We start from the raw sequence: 19,848 nt of genomic DNA, 5'->3' as shown, positions 1-19,848 counted from the left end.
ACTGAAGAATAAGAGTAAGCAGCAAATGTAAGCTGAGGATTTGAAGTATTTTTAAGCTACATTCATGAGCAAAGAAGGTTCATTAAGAAAACAGGCTGGGAGCCACATGTGGACCTAGGTTTAGGATGGATGAACACACAAAAAAATAAAAAATCATACCTGAGTGAATGAGTGTACGAATGAGGAAAAACTTAATCTATACTGTAATAAGTGTAAAATTTGCCTTTATATTTAAATGCACATTTGTTTGCTGGACTGCCTTGTTTAAGCTTTTTACTGTAGGAGTTTTTCTCATGTTTATCTCTCTGTGAACCTTGTGGCCTTTCTCACTAGTCTCTACAGTAGGTTTAGATGAGGATTGTCTGTTTTTTAACTGCTTTTCATATCATTCCTTGTTTTATATTAGTGCTTACTTTTTTACAACTGTTCTTTCAAGCAATGACATCCGTTGCCTTTCCCAAAAAGCGTGACTGAATAGTAGCGACCTTGATCAAGGAAACTTTGCTGTCTTCCTCATAGCTTTGTCACTTAGCGTGTTACTACCAACAGTATTTACCTTACTAGATAGCTATCTTTGGCTTTATTGTTAGTGACTGTGGCTATTACAGTATTTTCTTTCAAAAAAGGATAATAATCTTTGATAGCTGTGTGTTTTATATTTCATAGCAGTCCCCGGATTTTGGAGCAGATCCCTCGGCATATCGTGAAGACCAAAAAAAAAAAGCACTTGTGATGTGAGACACGATTTCTAAGTCCAACCATTGCAAGGCTGCTGTAAATTATCTGTTAACAAGCAGACCATTGTGATTTTGATTCACTGTTCTCCCAGAAAGTAGCACTTTTGTCACAAAATGACAGCGGGTTCTGCAAAAGGCCTTTTTTTCTATAAAAGAGGCTACTTTAGGATCAAAATGTGTTTGCTTGCAATAATCAGAAAAACTGCAAAATCTTAGAGGGACTGAGTTTGAGGAGACGCTAACGATACTATCATGCAAATAAATAATCAAGGAACTGTTTTAAAACTGTTGCATCTGTGTTTTTATTTTTCAGCTTAACTGACATACAAAGGTCATGTAAGCCTGAGGGATGATTGACTTTTGACTAATGTTTGTTTTCTGTTTGTTTTTCAATTATTTGCATGCCAGACTTTTCCTGGAGTGCTTTTCATTACTTTTCCTGTTTGGCAAGTGATGACAGACCATCACGAGTCTATAGTCAGGGTACCTGTGAATGAATTCAACATTCACAAAATAAGGCCTTAAAATGTCTTAACCCTTTGAAACCTGGAACAACTTCACTTTTCTTGTTCTGCCTTTAAACCCAGAGTATTTTGGTGTGATTTCTTTCAAAAAAATGGGAAAATAGCCAATAAACAACTACAAAGAAATGTTTCACAAACTGCAAGAATTTATGAGCTTTAATGTATTTCTTGCAAATATTTGGGCCTATTTCTTGTTGCTCACTGCCTTTGTGCCATGTTTTGAAAGAAATCTAGCCAATTTGCTTAAGTTTCAAGGGCTTAAGATGAATCCAGCATATTTTGGCTCTTCGAACAATTTATCCTTGTGAAAGTGGATTTTCATCTCTCACCTACCTGAAAGCTAAATATAGGTCAGGACTGCAGCCAGAGGCTGATATGGCCCTCTGCCCAGCACATTAACCCAGTTTAACTTGCATCCCAATTTTATACAATAAATATAGTAGGCACTCTCTGCTACGTCTCTCTTTCAGCCATGGCCTAATAAACATTGAAGACCCCGGCTCAGGTTATTGCTGCGTTCAAATGGAACTTGTGGGCTTGTGTTTACGACTTGGGAAGTCGTGAACTTGGAGCTCTCGGAAAATGTCCACTTACGAAGTTGTAAATACCAGAGGGGTGATCATATGGACTCATGAACATGGTAAACAAGACCCCATTTGAACACAGCAAACGTTTAGGCGTCACAGAGATGATGTATTAGAGTTGGGGCTGTTCAGGTTACAGAATAAGGTGCAACAGCTGTTTGGACTTTACAGTTGCCTGATAATGGGAACCAATTATTTGATTCCAGATAACAGTTTTTCCAGGGCAAGTCATTTGATAATGACAAATAACCCTGCAAGAGGTTGTCATCTAACATGTCAAAGTCCTGTTTCCCTGCTAACTCTGTGTGTGATGCCGTTAAAGCTTTCAGTTTCTTATCAGAAAGTCTGCATCATCATTTCGTGGTCCATATAAAACATGAAAATAAAGCAGCCATAGTTTTTTAGTGCAGTATTACAGTCCTTCACATTGTTGTTAAGTGCACCTCCTGCTGTTTGCTTCTGAGAGGCTTTTTGAAAATATAAACATATACAGTATGTTACAGTTAAAAGGTGCTGGCAATTTACAGTTTTTTTTAATTATATTAGTCTTTTAGAAGACAATAGTTATAATTTAAAGAAAAGGAAATATTTACAATCCATATATTACTTTTCAAACATATGATGATTTAACTTTTTTAACTGCAAAAACATATTGTTGCCATGCCAAGGGGAATAAAAAGGAAAAAATTGTGTCTTGTTCTAACAAGAATGTTTCTTGTTTGAGAAAGATATTTTCATGTTCTCATGAGATATTTTCATGCTCATGCTGCAAGAAACTTCTTGTTCTCACAAGTATTTTCTTGTGCTAACAAGATATTTTCATGTTCAACCAAAACCTTTTGTTGTTATGATGAGATATTTTTTGTTCTAACAAGATCTTTTCTTGTGCTGACAAGAAACTTCTCTTGTTCTAACAAGATATTTTCATGTTCTAACAAGAAACTCTTCATGATAGAATAAGATACAGATTTTTTTCTGGCCTGGCAGCCATACGCCTCCGTATTCAGTACAACAGTATAAAATATAAAGTATAAAAGAAAAAAAATTGCATTTCATAAACAATGTGCATTTTCCTGATAATGTTGTTTTTCATTCATTCTTGCAGTAGTCCTTCCTTTGATCAGTCCTTCATATCAGAGCCCCTATTTATTCTAGTGCACTACTTCATATGAAAACAGCAGCGTTTGACTGATGTAATTCTTAGCCAATCAGAGCACAGCATAGTTGAAGGCCTCTCCATATCCCGCCTCTCTCAGGTAGTTCTCGATGTCTATTGGTTCAGGCACTCTGAGAACTGTTCTCCCGTTGGCTGATTTCTCTCCACTCTGTAATTGTCTGATGAGCTCCGGCATTGTCGGACGCTGGTCTGGGCGCCAATGGCAGCAGCCCCGGATAATGGAGTACCTGCAGAACAAGGTACAAACTGATTGAAATTGGCGAAAAATATACATTTACCTTTTCTTTTAGCTTAGACACATCGTTAGCAGGTCATTAGGACATTTTATGGACGTTTCACCCTCCGCGAACAATGTGTCGATGTCGGCCGTTGGCACGAACGTTAGCTTAAATCTTAATGCCAACCATAAACATTAGCTTAACTATAACTTTACCTACCATTCACTCTGCCATAGTTTATCTAACGTTTATTAAGGCGCACATTGCGTTGACAAATGTTTTCTTTTAACTTAGAGATATATATTTCGACATTACTTACAGTTATCTGTTAATGTTAGTTTACTTATGTTAATGCTACTAGCTCACGGATGTACTAGCTAACGTTAACGTTAATGTAATTTATTGCTAATTTATGTTACTGTTAACACTGTTTAACAAGTGTAACGTTACAGTGCCTTCCTCTTAAACGCTGAAATTATACTAACGTTAAGTTAAAGGTCTAAGTTTTATATTCTAGAAGGGGTATTTTTTTTAAGTTAATGGTAAAAGACAGCTGGCTATTCTCCAAAAAAGCACAACAAAAAAGGATATTGTGAACGTGTCAAGAGCAATAAATAGAAACTTAGAAATCTGATGCCAACGTTTGACACTTGACAGCTTTCATAATGTTATATGGACTCTAAAATGTAAGTAAAAAAAAAAAAAAAAATGAAAGATATCATGAATAGACTGTTTTCTGACATGTATTGTAAAATCTTAATAATTGGTAGTATATGCTATGCACATAATTTACAAAATACCTCTCAAACTGACCTTTACGCAGAGGGGTTTCTATTCTACTGTTTGTGTGTCTAATTTTTTTAAAATCGACCACCCCCCAAAAAAAAAAATTTAAAATTTAATTCCAAGTGGCATTGAAAAAGTCTTCAAAAGTTATAAATCTCACTTGTCTTAAGCTGTAGGAACCCTGCTAGGTGTTTTATATTGCTTTTTTTGAAGTTGCATATTTTGATTTTGTATTTATGCTGTCTGTCTGAACCTTACCTTTGCTTCCTGTCTTGGCCAAGAATCTCTTGAAAAGACATTTTTAATCTCAAGCGGTTTTTGTGGTTAAAAAATTGTTAACTAAATTTAAAAAAATCTAAACAACCTCCAAAAGGACTTACATGGACAAGATTTTGTTTTTCATATTCCTCGTATACGCTCCAGTTTTTTCAGTGTACTCCAGCTAGCATATTTGGGTTTGTCATGAACAGAATATGTTGGTTACATGCTCAAACCCATGAACAGGATTCTCTAAAAATCGGGTCATAAATAGGTTATTCACGTCCAAGGAGTGAATTCTACATGCTTCAGCACTCCATAATTTGTGGCTCAATAAGACTCTCCCCCTGGTGTTTCCAGCTGAAATCATGCTCTACAGCATTGTAAAAACTATTTTTTGCTGTTTGTCTTACAGTGAGTTGGAGCAGGTGGTTGGCCTTTTGAGATGTTTTCCTCTTTGTAGATGCTGCAGTAGTTCTGTTGCCATGATCTGGGCAAACGGTGGGTCACCTGTACGGAAGTATTATATCACTTTGAAATCCCATTACTTAATGCACTGAGAAAATTCTTAACTCCTGCATCACCATGTCAAAGTTACACTAGTTTAGGAAATTTGTATCAAACCTTTTTTTAAAAAAATTGAGTTGTACAGTGTCCAGTTCGTCTATAGTCCAAATCTATGATTCATGAAAGCTTTTGGAGGTATATCTGGAATTTCAAAACACTCACCCAATGTGGCCATTTCATAGAGCAGGACACCAAAGGACCACCTGACAAAAAAGAGTTGGAGAAGAGCATTATGTCAAGAAACAGGAAAGGATTTTGGTCTCAGATTAAAGTACTGTTTATACACGACATAGGTGCAAATTAGCACAGAAATACATACTTTATTTCCATTATGAATTGCCAGTAGGGTAGAGACAATTACATTAACATAAACATGCCTCTTTTAATCACACAAATTGTTAATCATTTCAGTTGCGCACCAGAAATGTGAAGTGAAGTTTAAATGACTTTTGAGCCTTTATTTTAAACCTGGTTTAATCTTTGGAATATCAAAAAATTATAATATATGCTTTTTCATTTCGATCAGATAGAAAAATCCAGTTTATCTCTGATCTGATCTGACTGTAAAATGTTGATGTGATACAGTAATATTTAACACCGTAATGAATTGTGCAGTTTATTACAAACACATTGATATTAACATAATTTAAACAGATTAGTGATTCAGCATCCTAAGATGAACTCGGATGATAATCAAACTGCAGTATCAAGCTCCAATTTTAATAATCTGGCTGGGACATTTCAATGACATGCTTTGTATTATCTAATATTCTTCCAGAAGACTTGGACACTCACACGTCACTGCTGTGACTGAAGACTCTCCTGCTCAGCACTTCAGGTGCCTGCCACTTCCTCATCTCCATGTCCCCAACTTCCCCCGGTGAATTGGCCTGTGTTCTTCTGCGGTAGGCCGAGCCTAATCCCCACAGCTTTGCTGTCAGATCTCCACCAACCAGAACACTGCGAGCTCCTATGTTGCCATGGATGCAGCTCTGACTGTGCAGGTACTCCTAAAAGATGTTCAGATAAAGACAGGGTGATAAGAGGGATGCTGGAAATGAGGCTGTAGAGGAGTAGAAACATTCAGCACTTCAAGGATACTACAAAAATGTGAAATACAAACATTACCAGACGTAACTGATATTTATGCTGGATTCATACTTTTGCAGAAAATTCACATTGTAGGGGCGGGGTTGCACTAACCCAATTAAACACTCATTCTACCGCCTACCACCACACCAAGTTCTGATCTTATTTAACAAAAATTAAAGTTTATTTTAAGGCTCAAAGTATTTAGCAGTTTTCCAAATATTTAGCACTCATTAATCCACACAAACCACTATTTACAATGGCATGATTTAGATCCACACAAGTTTTGTGTTTTGCCTGTTTTTCTTGTTATTTCCCTCTTTGAAAACAGAGGTAAAGAACACTGGGAGCGAATGTCAGGAGTTGACTTGTCACTGAAACCAAGTTATTATTGGTGTATTTAACTGCATGCTAGATTAACGAAGGCACAAATGGCCAAAGTCCCCTCTAAGTTATCAAATGAGTAGTAATGAAGGCTGTTTTTGAACAGGTGTCACCTAAAATAATAACAAAGCTTCATTACATTGCTTCCAGCAAACTGCTGGACTCTAAACAAACTAAACAAATATACTCTGCACTAGCTCAGTTTAAAACATAAAAATACCAAATCCATCAGCATGTTTGTGTGTGTTTCTTACTACTACGCGCCTGTTCTTTAACAGAAGTCCACCTAAGACTTTATCTTCATTTTAACTGTTAAATTGATTTTATCAGTTTAACAATGGTCTTATTATTACGACAGACAGGTGAACTAAGCACTGACACTTGCCTGCAGTTCATAGTGGTGTGCTGCTGTGGAATAAATAAAGAAGGGAGTTGGAATGGATATTTGGCATCATTAAAAATGTTTAGATTTTTTTTGGCCAGGTGATGTCTCCCTTTGGCTCAGTAGTCCACCAGATAACTGTATAACCAGTTATCTGGGAAACACTTGAATAGAAAATGGACAGACCGGGAGATAAACAAGGAGATAGAATGAAGTCTCTCTCAGCGTTTTGGTCCGGGAAGCAAAGAGACAGACAGCAGTTTAACCAACCAGGGCAGAGGCCACTTGTCCTGCCATGGTGAAGATCCTCTTCTCTGTCATCTCACATGGAGACTCTAAACCCACATTATCCTTCAGTGAAAGAGAAGAGGGAAAGAAAGTCAGTTATTGTCAGTCTCCTTATTCTAGTCTTTGAGTCAGACTACCAGAGCTGTCTTTTATGTAATGTGATGCACCTTTCTTTCTGTCTGTGTTCAGCTACTGCACTGTACCACACGGGTGCAGGCTTGTATGTCTGTGTCTGAAATGTAGGTGAACATACTGTACATGCCAATATGAAGTAACTATGTTTAATTGTGTTTCTCTTTCAGCAGTGGTAGTATTTATTGCTCTGTACTGCTTAACAAAGGCAAAGAGTAGAAATTACTTGCACTATATTTTAAAAGTTGCATCCTCAACAGTAATGAATAGGTCTTATAATTAATCACATAATTGTCCTTCTAATTAAAAGCTGTTGAACAGCATTTATTTCACTTCTGTGCCATTGATTTTTGGGGTTATAATATTGACTTATGAAGTGACTCTTATGAATACCTGACAGTTTGTAATGTAAACCACAGTGTAAAGCTGACTCTGAATAATCTGTCTTGGTTTCATGGTTTACTGTACCTTTCGACATCTCCACAGGTACCCCAGCAGATCTCTGTGCTGCAGCTCCTCCATAACCATCGTCAGGGGCGATTGAGCTGAAACCACACCTAGCAGTTCAGGTAGGAAGGGGTGTGACCCCAGTCCGGACATGAATGAAGCAAAACCCAGAAAGTGCTGCTTCTCACTGCTGTTTGCCATTTCTGTGGAAGAGGTTAGATAACAGAATGAGTTTTTTACTTTTACTTAATCGGGGAAGTTTCACTCAGAAGCAGTGCTCCTCTTTTTTGAGAACACCCTGTTTCACATTTGCACAGTTGTATTGCGTATTTTAATAATAATTATTGTGCCTGATAATAATCGGCCGATAATGGGACTTATGACGTCATACCGATAATTCCGATAATTAACATTTTTGGCCGATAAATGAAACCGATAATAATAAGCATCAATTGCTTTGATTTGGTCTGTTTTCCCCATGGTTTTGATCCGCCAGTACTACACACACTGCATCAGGCCGCTTTCATTCTCCCTGGTGTGTCCACTGGTATCTCCTGAATCTCCTCAATGTGAATTGTTCTCTACCGGTGTCCGCTCCGCTCGCATTTTCTGGCGGCGTCTCGGCAGGTTTCTGCTCTGCTCTCATACTCCACCGGTGTCTCCACTGGTGTCTACAAATGTCTGCTCCGCTCTCATTTTCCGCCAGTGTCTCAGATGATATCTTCTCTGGTCTCATTCTCCGCCAGTGTCTGCTCTCATTCCCCGCGTATGTTTTGGTCGGTGTTCTGTAGCTGTGCTGCTTCCTGACATTTTGGGGAATGTTCCACTCTATAGTTCCACGATAACTCAAACAGAATATTATTTTTGGCATTATTTTTGTACAATTCAAGTTGACATAAGAAATAGGATGGGAAAAAACCTAAAAAATATAAAAATGAAATTGATTTTGCTCTTAAAAAAAAGACAAAAAAATGAAAAATGTATTTTACAAAAATGTGATTTTTCCAGCTTTTTGTCTGAAATGTCTTTTTGATGAAAATGCACAAATTAAATTTGTCTGTACTCACCACATCTCAGCATTTCATACCCTCAGGTAATGAAAAACAAATGAAAAGAAATTATCGGTTATCGGTATCTTATTGGCCACGAGAAGCTGGAAATTAACGGTATTGGTTGAAATAATTATTATCGTGCATCACTGATTTTTAGCTCTATTTCTTATAAATTTAACCATACAAATTTAATTTGACAGTCAAACAAAATGATTTCTGTGCAAAGTCATCTGTAGTTTTTTTAAATGTGGAAAGTCACCTCACTGAGACTGCATAAGCTCTGATATGAAGCAAACCCAAAACTTAAAGAACACACAAAACTCTGGTTTCTATAACCCAATTATCAGAAATTTCCTTGTAACTCTCAGTTGCTGAGATAAAAGCAAAACAAAACATTTTTGTGCATTTCTTCTGCAGACGTGTAGTTGGCAGTTGGACCTCTTTGAGGTTTGGCTTTGTTCAGCTCAGTTTACCTTTGAGCACCCTCAGGATGACATTTCTGTTGTCCATGCGGGCTCTGTGGAGGGTGGCTGTGTCATTGGGCTTGATGGAAAAGGACACTGGCATGGCAGTGATCTGGCTGAAGGCACCGTGATGCCTCTCTGTGGACATCTGTGGTACTGCAGTCAGAGTCGGTCTTACATTCTGCTGCACATGTTGAATGGACATCGGCAGCTCTTCATGTTCTAGTGGGTTAATACCTGCTGGTGCTGTTAATAGAGAAAGATAGAAACAGCAGAATATTAAATATGTGTGTTGTTCTTCGGTAAATTGAGTTTAAATGAAAAATGGGCAGAGACTTGTGCATGCTTGCTCACCATCAATGCCCTGTAGGTGATGTCTGTGGCTGTGTCTTTGCGTGTGTCTGTGCGATGAGGTGTGGTAGCGTTGAATGGCTGCGATTCGTGTCTGCTTCCGTTCAGGACAATACCTCAGTAAGAGCAGTGCTAGTAAGGTGACCAGAGTCCCCAGCAGGAGCAGCGTAGGGACGATGATCACTGCTTGCAGATGCTCTTTGACAACTGAGAGTGAAAGAGAGAAGTTCACGTGTAAAAATCAGGCCTGAGAGGAGTTAATGCATTGTCAAGACTTGTCCCACAGCGGGATTGTCCTCCCTGTTTCTAAATTCTCCTTCAGTCCTCACTGCTTGTTTGAATTGTTGGTATGCACTGTCTTAAATTGATGTTCAAATAGGGCTGCTCGACTTTCGCAAATATCATAATAACAATAATTTATGTCAGTAATGAGATCTTGACTATTGAACAAGATTTCTCATTTGGAAACATCATTCATTTAATTAATTTGAAGAAAAATGTGTCTTTTTATCAGTAAATTTTCTTGACCTTTATACATAATTTAACTGAAAAACAGGCTCAAGGTAAATAAACATGCCACGGCCTGGCTCAGAGTGAGTTTGGGCAGGGAGGGGTGAAAGTGCACTGCTGTAAAGGGAACAGGTTTATAACACGTGACAGAAAAACATTTCCAAACAGAATGCAGCACAACAAACCATTCATTTCGACGATCTTGATTTCATAAGCGAAGGAAGCCAAACATAATTAATTAATAATTAATGATAATGTGATTAATTGCCTAAATATTAAAATACAACAACATGATTTTGTTGGCTGTTAAAAGCACCTCCCAAGTTTTGAGAAGATTGTGCATTTTCACCAGTTCAGTAGTTTGGATGGTCTTGTTTCTTGTCATGTCCTCAATGCCACTGCTTGAAGACCAGATGAGATTTCTTTTCTGTGTATCCTTCGGTTTAAAAAAATCTGTTTGTCAGTCTTTTTTTTCAATATTGAATATATATTTAATAGAAATTCAGTTGTTTTACACATGTGGTATTGAAGAAGTAGGGATAGCTTGGATGACCTTACCTCGCTCTGTATTTTTAAAGATATTTTTAGGGTGTTTTTTTTGTCTTTTTTGGATGGCACAGACATAGCGTGAAAGGGGGAGAGAGAGGGGATGACATGCAGTAAATGGCCGAGGCCAGACTCAAACATTCAGCCGCTGCGGTCAGGACATAGCCTCTGTATATAGCGCGCCCACTCTACCAGCTGAGCTACTGGGTGTCCGTCACTCTGTATTTTTAAGATATGTTTATTGCAATGGTACAAGAAAGGCAACAATGAAAAGAAAATTAGCTTTTTAATCAGATGATTTCTATAATCACTCAATACAGAATTCACACTGTTCAGTTAAAGCTCAGCATATTTGGACCTTGAACCAGCTCTCAAATTCTGATATTTTAGTTAAGTATTTTTGTCCTTATTTCTACACTTTTTATCATTATAATAATGAGTCTGCATAATTTAAATTTGAGGAGCACTTGCCAGAATTGCTTGTCATAGTCATGGTTTATTTCATTCATGGTTATTGCATTGCTCATTGTCTTCGCTTTACTTGGCTTTTAAACAACTTGCCCTGCTGCATTTTTGATGCATTGCCAACATAATACTTTAGACTGTAATTAGGCAGTAAGACTGGATTGGGCACCTTAAATGAGTCATAATCATGGTGAGTCAGACAGCACTGAATTGGGCTGGGTATCGCTACTTGATTCCTTTAAACCGGTATGGACTGAAATAACTCAGTATCCAGTAGTATCATAACTTCTTCAGTTTAATGATAACTGCATTTGATCCTGTCTGTACACAGTTTTAGAAAAAAAATTGTATGGTTTTGCTCCCACCCAGTCACTGCAAGCATTTTTCGATTTAATGCAACATGTTGTAGTAGTGTAGTTGACAGAGATGCTATTAAGTAAATATTTAGCATTTAAACACTTAAAAATGTATAATATTAATGGTTTAATGATAAATGATTTGCATGGGGAGGAGTGGTGGTGGCATTTTACACAACTGAGTGCTTTCATTCACACAATGGATATCAAATGTATATTGATTGATATGTAAAAGTATAAAAAAAACGGTATCAAATGAAGTCATCTATTGGTATCAGTATCACTTTAAGGGTACCGATATCATAATCTTTAAATGATTCGCTGTCTTATTGCTGAGTCACTGAATACATGCATTTCCCTGTTGAGTCACTGACCCACTTTTTTGATAGCTGTGCCAAGCAGAAAATGCATAAATGTTATACAAGATTTTACCCACAAGGTTTCGCTGGATTTCCCCGAGTGATATTGTATTTGTCATTTTTTATTGCTTTCATTTATTTTTCTCTCTCATTTTATCATTTATAATTATGTGTGTTCTCCATATTGTTGCTTAACTAGCAGGCATTTTAATACCATACCCTGGGTGTAGACCAACATATGTTTGCTGTTTCAGTAGCCATGAAATCCATCATTTCACACACCTCCTGTTGTTGCATTCTTGATATAAATCCAGGGTTTTTATAAAGAAGATAGTGGAATGTAAAGTCACTGGTTTGTGCAAACATGTTCTGGTTGTGGCACATTCTCAGGTGTGGTGAGAGATTTGTAGGACAGCATAAATCATTTCTTGTCATGCTCACTACAGACTTGGTTTTGAGCTTGAACTTTCGACACCTTTCCTCCACAAAGACTCAATTCAAGTACAGGAGTTAAGCCTGTTTAGTCTTTTATGTTTCTTAACCTTAATGTCCTGACTCACCAAGCTGACAGAAGAGATTTAGAGGCAACAAAAGCCCCTTGCTGTGTCACCCTCACACAAAAATTTCACAAGAACAGACCAAACCGATAGCCAACAAGCATGTACGTTCTGCATCTGCATTACAGGAAATACCTCTCCATACCGGCAGATGACGGTCGTCTATATTCATCATTCAAAACGGGAAACTGGAAGACCTCTATGACGCTAGTTAGCCAGTTAGCACATTATTAACACAACTAATGTTGAGAGAGCAAAGTTTATTTACCGTTTGCCAGTGAACAAAAACACAACCCATCGGGAAACATTTCTGCTAAAGAGCTTAATGACTAAAGAAAAACAGTCATCTTATATAACGGTTCTTTTTTTTTGTTTTACCTTACTCCCTCTTGACTTTACCCCTCTGTTTACATTTTTAATTTTTTGTATGTGTGCTGAGCTGAACTGCCAATCAGAGTGATTTCATTCACCGATGGGCTTCATGATAGCCACCATCGATTCAACATGCTGAATCGGTGGATAAAAAACACGGATATTGGACATTAGCCAAATGTAGGCGGACAGCCGACCGTCGGCTTGGTGTGTTACAGCTTTTAGACTTGCCCACTCCACTGATGGATTGACTCGTATTCTGCAGTGAGACTTTAGCTAAGGTCGGGTTTTGAAAAAAAAAAAAACATGCATGTGTAAGGACAGCTTAAGAAGTTAAACAAAGGCAACTATGAAGGTGTAGAAAGTCAGCAAATATGATGCAAAATTAACCTGAACTACACAGAGCAAATTAAAAGGAATTCTTCTGCAAAAAACTTATTGTTGTAACTCAACACTGGACGCATAATACATGAGATCATAGTTACAATGTAACCGCGTTATGATATAGTTGAAAGTACAGATTAATTTAAAAAGTAGCACTGCATCTCCATAAATGCAACCTTATTTTCATATGACAAAAGCTAACAGACACCATTTGCTTGTTGAAAATCTAGATAACACAATTAAAATCACATAGACTTCCCAGCAGAATCTATGAATCAGCAGTATAACTCCATCTGATTGTGTAATCACACATCACTCGAAGCTCAAGTATTTCGTGTGACCTTATCTGATAGCTAAGTGTTGCAACATGGCTGTAGATGCCAGCAGTTTCACAGTTAAATAAATACTGAAATCATTATGTACTTTATGGTTGTTAAATACTTGTTCATTGTCACATTTTGGTCACACTGTCAGCAGTTTATGGATGAGACCTCAAATATAAGAAAATAATAAAAAAACAGGGTGATTATGACAGCAGCGAGGATGTGCTGTTCACTGTGGATACAGGAGGATACACAGAACAACCTCTGCACAGGGAGACTGAATGGGCCTAAAGAGAGAGGTGTGTAAGAGGAAGGAAGTTCTACGGTTGCGAAAATGTAGTGCCAAAGGGAAGGGCAGTCTGGCAGCACAGTGAAGTGGTTAAAATATTCTCAGTATAGCCTCAACTTAGATTGACATGCATTTTTAGGTAGGCCTTTTTTTAAGGTGCTAAAAATTTCCTTATAACTCCTGTCCACGGCAGAACATAGCTTAGCTTTCATAGTGGTGCTCCTGCCTGCTTTTCCAAACTGGGAGTGTGCCAACTGACATCTAGCATAGGTAATACAGTGAGTTTGGAAGCATACCCTTTTTTACTTTACTTTACTACTTTACTAAACTTTTAATTTGCTGATTGGTTACCAGGACAAATCATGCAACTGTAGGTCTCAAGAGGACTAAAAAGTGAGACAGAAGTGGGAAAAAAATGGGGGGGCTTCTTCCTAAAACTCAGAAGCTTGAATCATCCATTTTGATCCCTCAATTGACTGAGATTCTTTTAAGTCATGGAGTCCTTTTTTCTGTCAGTCACTGCAGTGTACTTCTGAGAACGTTTTGGTTCTTAGATTTAGCTGCAGAGTGAGTGCTCCTCACTTTGATGCTGCTCTTTGTTACAGGCAGCTGCGTGCAAAGCCGTACTTGCCCGGAGGAGGAGAGGGTTGCCCCGTCAGGCTGCAAGATAACCTTATCTTGGATGAATTTGCAGCTCTGATAAAATACAATCTCTGGCTTTTGTTTGATGTCTAGTGTCAGGAAAAAAATAAGCACATTTCTTATCCATTGCTAGTGTTCTTAGCTTTTGTAAACTACTTGTGTTACTTTTCGCAAATGTCACTGTCACACTGAACGTCCTGCTGAACCTTATTCAAACTTTGCAACTATATGTCAGAATCAGAAATACTTTATTGATCCCGGCGGGGGAATTGTTGTTCGTTACAGTCACTCTGATGCCAAAGAGAATTATAGACAGTAGAAATAAGTAGTTTGAGCATTTAAAAATATCAGTGTATATAATGTGCTGGGTGTGTTAAGTGTGTAAAAATATAAAACTGTGTGCCAATGTATAAAACTAGTATGTGAAGTTAGAAATGTAAAATACGTCTGTGATGCTACAATGTACAACAGATAAGTACTTGAGCAAGAACATAAGAGTAAAAATATATATAATATAACAATATGTGTACCATTTTACCTATAGCCTACATTCAAGAGTTGAAAGAATATTGCACATTTGAATAATTACAGAGTATTGCTGTTGGTAAATTATTGTGCTAGTTTTTGCAGTTAAGACAGTATATAAAGCATTATGGCATCTTAAAAAAAACTATTATCTGTATGGAAGAAATAATAATAATAATAATAATAATAATAATAATAATAATTATATTTGCATTGTTGAGCCAAATCTGAGTTGACTAACATTATTCTGAGTCAGGTACAGCCCTGCAGAAAAGTACATAGAATGTATTTTCCCTACAGCCGGTGCCAGGTAGATCCAACACTCACTGCCAAATGAATATGGGCATGTTTCAGGTTCGTAGAGAAAGCACCCAAAAGAGGAGGGATGTGAGGATGGGCAGACAAAAAAAGGAAAATGGAGATGGAAGGCATAATAATAGACAGGTTGAGGAGAAAGCATAGGAAGGGAGAGGGTGTAGGTGATGATAAGGGGAGAGAGGAAGAGTGGCAGTTGCGTGCTTACTACAGAGGTTGTCGTCCGGTGCGCACAGATTATCGGCCGTGGAGTTGGATGACATGCTGGAGAGGAAGAGAGGAACACAGATCAACATTACTATAAGTCTGAGGATGAGATCAGCATTACCTCTGCTCAGCAGCCACCCTAAATCCTCTAAGCTTAGATAAGAGTGAAGCAGCAACTGCCTCTGTATACAGTATAGCTAAGTGAATAAGCTCATTCAGATTTAAACTGTGCTTTAAGAGCTATCATTGAAGTTCAGTAAACAGCGGAGCACACATGCCCAGAAGGAAGTCGACTCTTAGTGATCAACTTTTAGAACGTTTTAGGAAATGTAAATATTTACCGTGGCCTTTTTTTATCTCTACTTGCACAGCAAATATTAACCATGACCTTTTTAATCTGGACTTGCACGGCAAATATAAAGAGGAGTACCCAATGATTTTTTTTTCTCAGCGGATAGTTAACCAGCTATCACTTACATAGATAATAGAGGAGCAGAGATCAGCATTACCACCGCTCAGCTGTGACCCAAAATCCATAAAAGCCTTGAAAGGATAACCCGGCATTCAGCGGCCCATTAAACTTCTCAAATCACACACATGATATACCAGACGTATTTAATTTAACATTTGCTTGGAACTGTTAAGGTCTCACATCAGTAGTTTGATATTGACCATACAGTACAAAGTCATTTTGGTGAAGTGACCTCCTCTAAATGGAGTAGCTGATCAGTTGGTTTTTAGGGGAAGTGTGAGTGCAGAGTTTTCCATACATTAATGTAGCAGCCCGCCACAATTAAGAGGCGAAGTCCCTTCCATACAGGTGAATAACTATGTGACCCCAAAAGTATGTACATAGTTAAGTTCACTTTCCTTTAGATTAAACCAGCTGCATTCCCACGTAAACGGAGCTTAGCAGAGCTACAATAGCTTGGGGAAATAGCAATATGTGGGCACTGAATTTGATTAATTTACTGTTTATTAGACTACAAATGAGAAAAGATCTAGCTAGTTGTCTGCTGTCACCAAAAATCAAGATTGAAAAAACTGAAATGAAAGTCAACTGGAATAAATCAAGTCTGAAATACAGCAAGCTTGGACTGTCTCATATGCATGTGTGGGCAGCAAAGTACATCTGGCTTTGGTAAGTTAGAGAATGAGCTATGTGAGAACAGTCAAATTTCTAATGAAATCTAACTCTGTAAGAAACACTGCAGTGTGTTCTGAAAGGCAGGTTTTCTGAGTCTGTGTATTTGTATGCAAATTCCCCCTGAGCACATTTGATTGTGTATATTTAAATTTGGCCTTTTCAAACAAGCATATTTTAAGCAACAAGTAGATCTTACTTTCAAATAAGAAGGTTAAAAGTAAGGACGCCCATTTGGGATCAAGGGACACACACTGTTTCCAAGATGCCCTCGAAACTACTTTGAATAAGTAAAGGCACGTATACTGTTGTTCCTGTGTCCATCTGATTTTTATTTTTTGGGCATTTGCCTTTCATCGATAGGACAGCACAAGTGTGAAATGGGGAGAGAGAGAGGGAATGACATGCAGCAAAGGGCAGAGGCCGGAGTTGATCCCCGGGCCGCTGCAGTGAGGACACAGCCTCTATACATGGGGCGCCTGCTGTAACCACTGAGCCACCAGGCGCCCCTCCATCTGATTTGTTTAACAAATGTAGTCGAGTGAAATCTGTCTGAAACAGAAAGGGGGTCAAGCTAACAGTTAAGCCAGTGTTACATCTTGACATTTTATCAATTTGTGCAAATATCAAAGTACCAGTAAAGTGTAACATTAAGTAAGAAAATAACCATTGTTAAACCACAGACGAGACAGCATCCTCATTAAAATCAGTTTACTCTCTTTTTTCTGTTGTAATATCAATTTTAGATCATGTATAAATTGTAAGATTAAAAAATAATACAAAGCTTTGTTGAATATTGAATTCTCATTGTCCATTACACGTTTTCAGCATTTTCTGTCATTTCTGAAAAACACTTGACTGTTTCAGGTTTAATCACCTCTAGGCAGCTACTATGTCAAATTGATGATTTTTGATGTTTTTACTTTGAAGTAACCTTCTATTAGGTTGTTTAGCTTATTTTGAAGTCATGAGCTTTATGTGTCAAACAAATACTGCTAAGCACTTAGTGTACACAAGTGCCTTGACTAATGTATTTGTGTTGTGAAGGATTCCAGGATAACTTGCCTATGGCTATGAGCAGCTCACATGTTGTCAGTCAAGTAATACTTAAGAAATTGTTCTCATGCCTACCTTGTCCTTTTCTGTCATCTGAAGAAGTGGTTCACCAAACGCTGTGAAACGCTTGTTATGTCACTACAGGCCGTTGTGTTGATGTAATGGTTCTATAAGCATTAGTGCGCAGACACTTGTTCATGACACCAAACAGTACAAGAGCGAAGTGTGTTTGTAACCTGTCTATGTGGTAATAATGCAGCATCAGCCTCACCTCGCAGAGCATTGAAACGTCTTTTTATAGTTCTCTCGGTGTGACACATACACACCCCCTAACGTAGTCACACTGGTATGAATAAGCATTTTTTAAGACAAAACACACACTTTACTCTTTCGAAAGGATGCATGCCATCGAACCTGTTTGTCTGCATTGTTTTCTCACATTCAGATGCACCAGTAACACTCCTGCATCAACACACACCTGCATGCACAACAAAAGACTGGGCCATCTCAAAACACACACAGACATGCACACTTACACTACAAGAGCAGACACTAAAAGTATGCTGTTAAGGACACACAGACGTGTTAAGACACAGATAAAACATGTGGTGATATACAGTTAGTGATACCATCTATTCAAATGTACAGTAGCTTACAGTACTGCATGTGGATGTGCACACCTTTTTACACATGAAATAATGCAGCATAACTGACACAGCACTTATACATGGACACACAAAAAATAATATTACATTGCAAAGACACAAATAAAAAAAAGAATACATGAAGATTACATGAAAATTACACAGTAACACTATTTAATTTGCCTCAGTGTTTTCTTTTTGTTTGTTTTTTTGTCATCTTACCTGGCTGACTTTCTGGGACTGCAAAGGTGTCAAACTCTGTGTGCTCCTCTTATCCAAACCACGTAGTTTGCTGTCCCTGCAAGCCATACAAGTGTAGAGCTGTAAGGCAAATTCAAGTCCCCCCTCTCAGTTTTCATGTTTTCCAAGTCGCTCTGCAGTATGTTGTGAAATCCAAAGGCAGACACATTTCCAGTGTAGAACCTGGTGACGTTAGAGCCTCTGTTTCTGTTTTGCTGTCACCGGCACAGTGAGCTTTCTCACTCGTGTCTTTCCTCTCTCTCTCAGGTTGGCCACACCCACCCCTCCAACACTTTTTCCTCGCTGCCCTTATCACCTGCACACACCTTGCACTCAGTGTTATATTTGCTATGTGCATGTATTTGTGTGTTGCGGTTCATGTGCATTTGTGTGTTTGTCAAGTTTTCAGACAGCAGGATGTATTTGTTAACTCGACAGACTTGGGGTAACTAGGTGGAGGGGTAACACAGCGTATTCTGTCACCTTTGATGCATTTAATCTTGTATCTAGTAATGGTGAAATATCATCTATCCAAACAAATGAATTTATTGTAATTTATGGTACAGCACTGGCTGAAATTTGTATGCTATTCCCTAGGGCAACTTAGAAAGAGAACTTTTCTGAGATAACTAAAGGGACAATGATTAGAAAATTGTGAAGATATTATAAGACTTGTAAAAGCAAAGTACATTTTCAAAAATATAATGCAGTTCACTGAAGACTCAAGAAACTGACTTGATGTAGTTTGAAATCACAATAGTTGCTCAACATTTGGTTGCTAAATGAAACAGAGCACAGGTATTATGTCCTTGCCTCAGAGGGTTTTGAAAGGTTGTAGTCTAGATCTTGCAGATAAAAACTACAAAGTAGATAAATGAGAACTGAACTTTCTATTGTGTTGAAACACTGAGACAGTTTTTATTTACCATTTTCATGCTGGCAAGATAAAAAAGAAATTGATTCCAATGCACTTATCAATTCTATTTGAGCTGGAAGGCGTGACACTAGCTCTGGTGTGTGTGTGTGTGTGTGTGTGTGTGTGTGTGTGTGTGTGTGTGTGTGTGTGTGTGTGTGTGTGTGTGTGTGTGTGTGTGTGTGTGTGTGTGTGTGTGTGTGAGATCAGTACTGGTGTTAAATAATCATGACTTTTCACCTGCTGTATCACCTCCACCCTCTTCCCTTTAAAAAGCCAAGCTGGTGCGTTGACACACCCACACACTGACAGCTCTTTGGTGGTCAGGTTTCTATACAGCCTTTATATTGACCCGTATGGCTCTAGAGCTGACATGTTTTCACTACATTTATGGAGTCAGGGTGTGTGTCCATATAGCTTTATTTAATAAATGTGCTGGCAGAGGACTGTTGAGTGCTTTGTCTCAGCACTTTTCTGATGAAGTGCTGCCCGGGCTTCTACAACATCTTGACATTAAATTGCATTAATTTAATGTTCATGTTTCATAGATTTTGCTTGGAC

The 19,848-nt window shown here is 38.0% G+C and overlaps 1 protein-coding gene across 2 annotated transcripts; it reads right to left on the bottom strand.

Moving 5' to 3' along the window:
• Positions 1 to 1,014: 1,014 nt before the first annotated feature.
• styk1a (STY kinase 1a) lies at positions 1,015 to 18,614 on the bottom strand. Of its 2 annotated transcripts, none has more exons than XM_042507198.2 (10): positions 18,357 to 18,614; positions 15,292 to 15,347; positions 9,444 to 9,647; positions 9,099 to 9,335; positions 7,595 to 7,776; positions 6,977 to 7,057; positions 5,647 to 5,861; positions 5,014 to 5,054; positions 4,698 to 4,794; positions 1,015 to 3,249 (listed from the first exon to the last, which is right to left on the bottom strand). In XM_042507198.2, exons 2-10 carry the CDS (start codon positions 15,344 to 15,346, stop codon positions 3,054 to 3,056), a joined length of 1,308 nt encoding a protein of 435 aa, XP_042363132.2. In that variant the 5' UTR covers position 15,347; positions 18,357 to 18,614; the 3' UTR covers positions 1,015 to 3,053. The 2 variants fall into 2 exon arrangements, with proteins under 2 accessions (XP_042363132.2, XP_087946136.1); XM_088090010.1 differs by lacking the exon at positions 18,357 to 18,614 and adding an exon at positions 17,566 to 17,744.
• Positions 18,615 to 19,848: the final 1,234 nt, after the last annotated feature.

The sequence above is a fragment of the Plectropomus leopardus genome, chromosome 17, assembly GCF_026936395.1.
Source record: "Plectropomus leopardus strain MGB_pleo_1.0 chromosome 17, ASM2693639v1, whole genome shotgun sequence".
NCBI lineage: Eukaryota > Metazoa > Chordata > Actinopteri > Perciformes > Serranidae > Plectropomus > Plectropomus leopardus.
The sequence above is the reverse complement of the archived record's forward strand: the minus strand, read 5'-3'. Positions and strand labels throughout refer to the sequence as shown.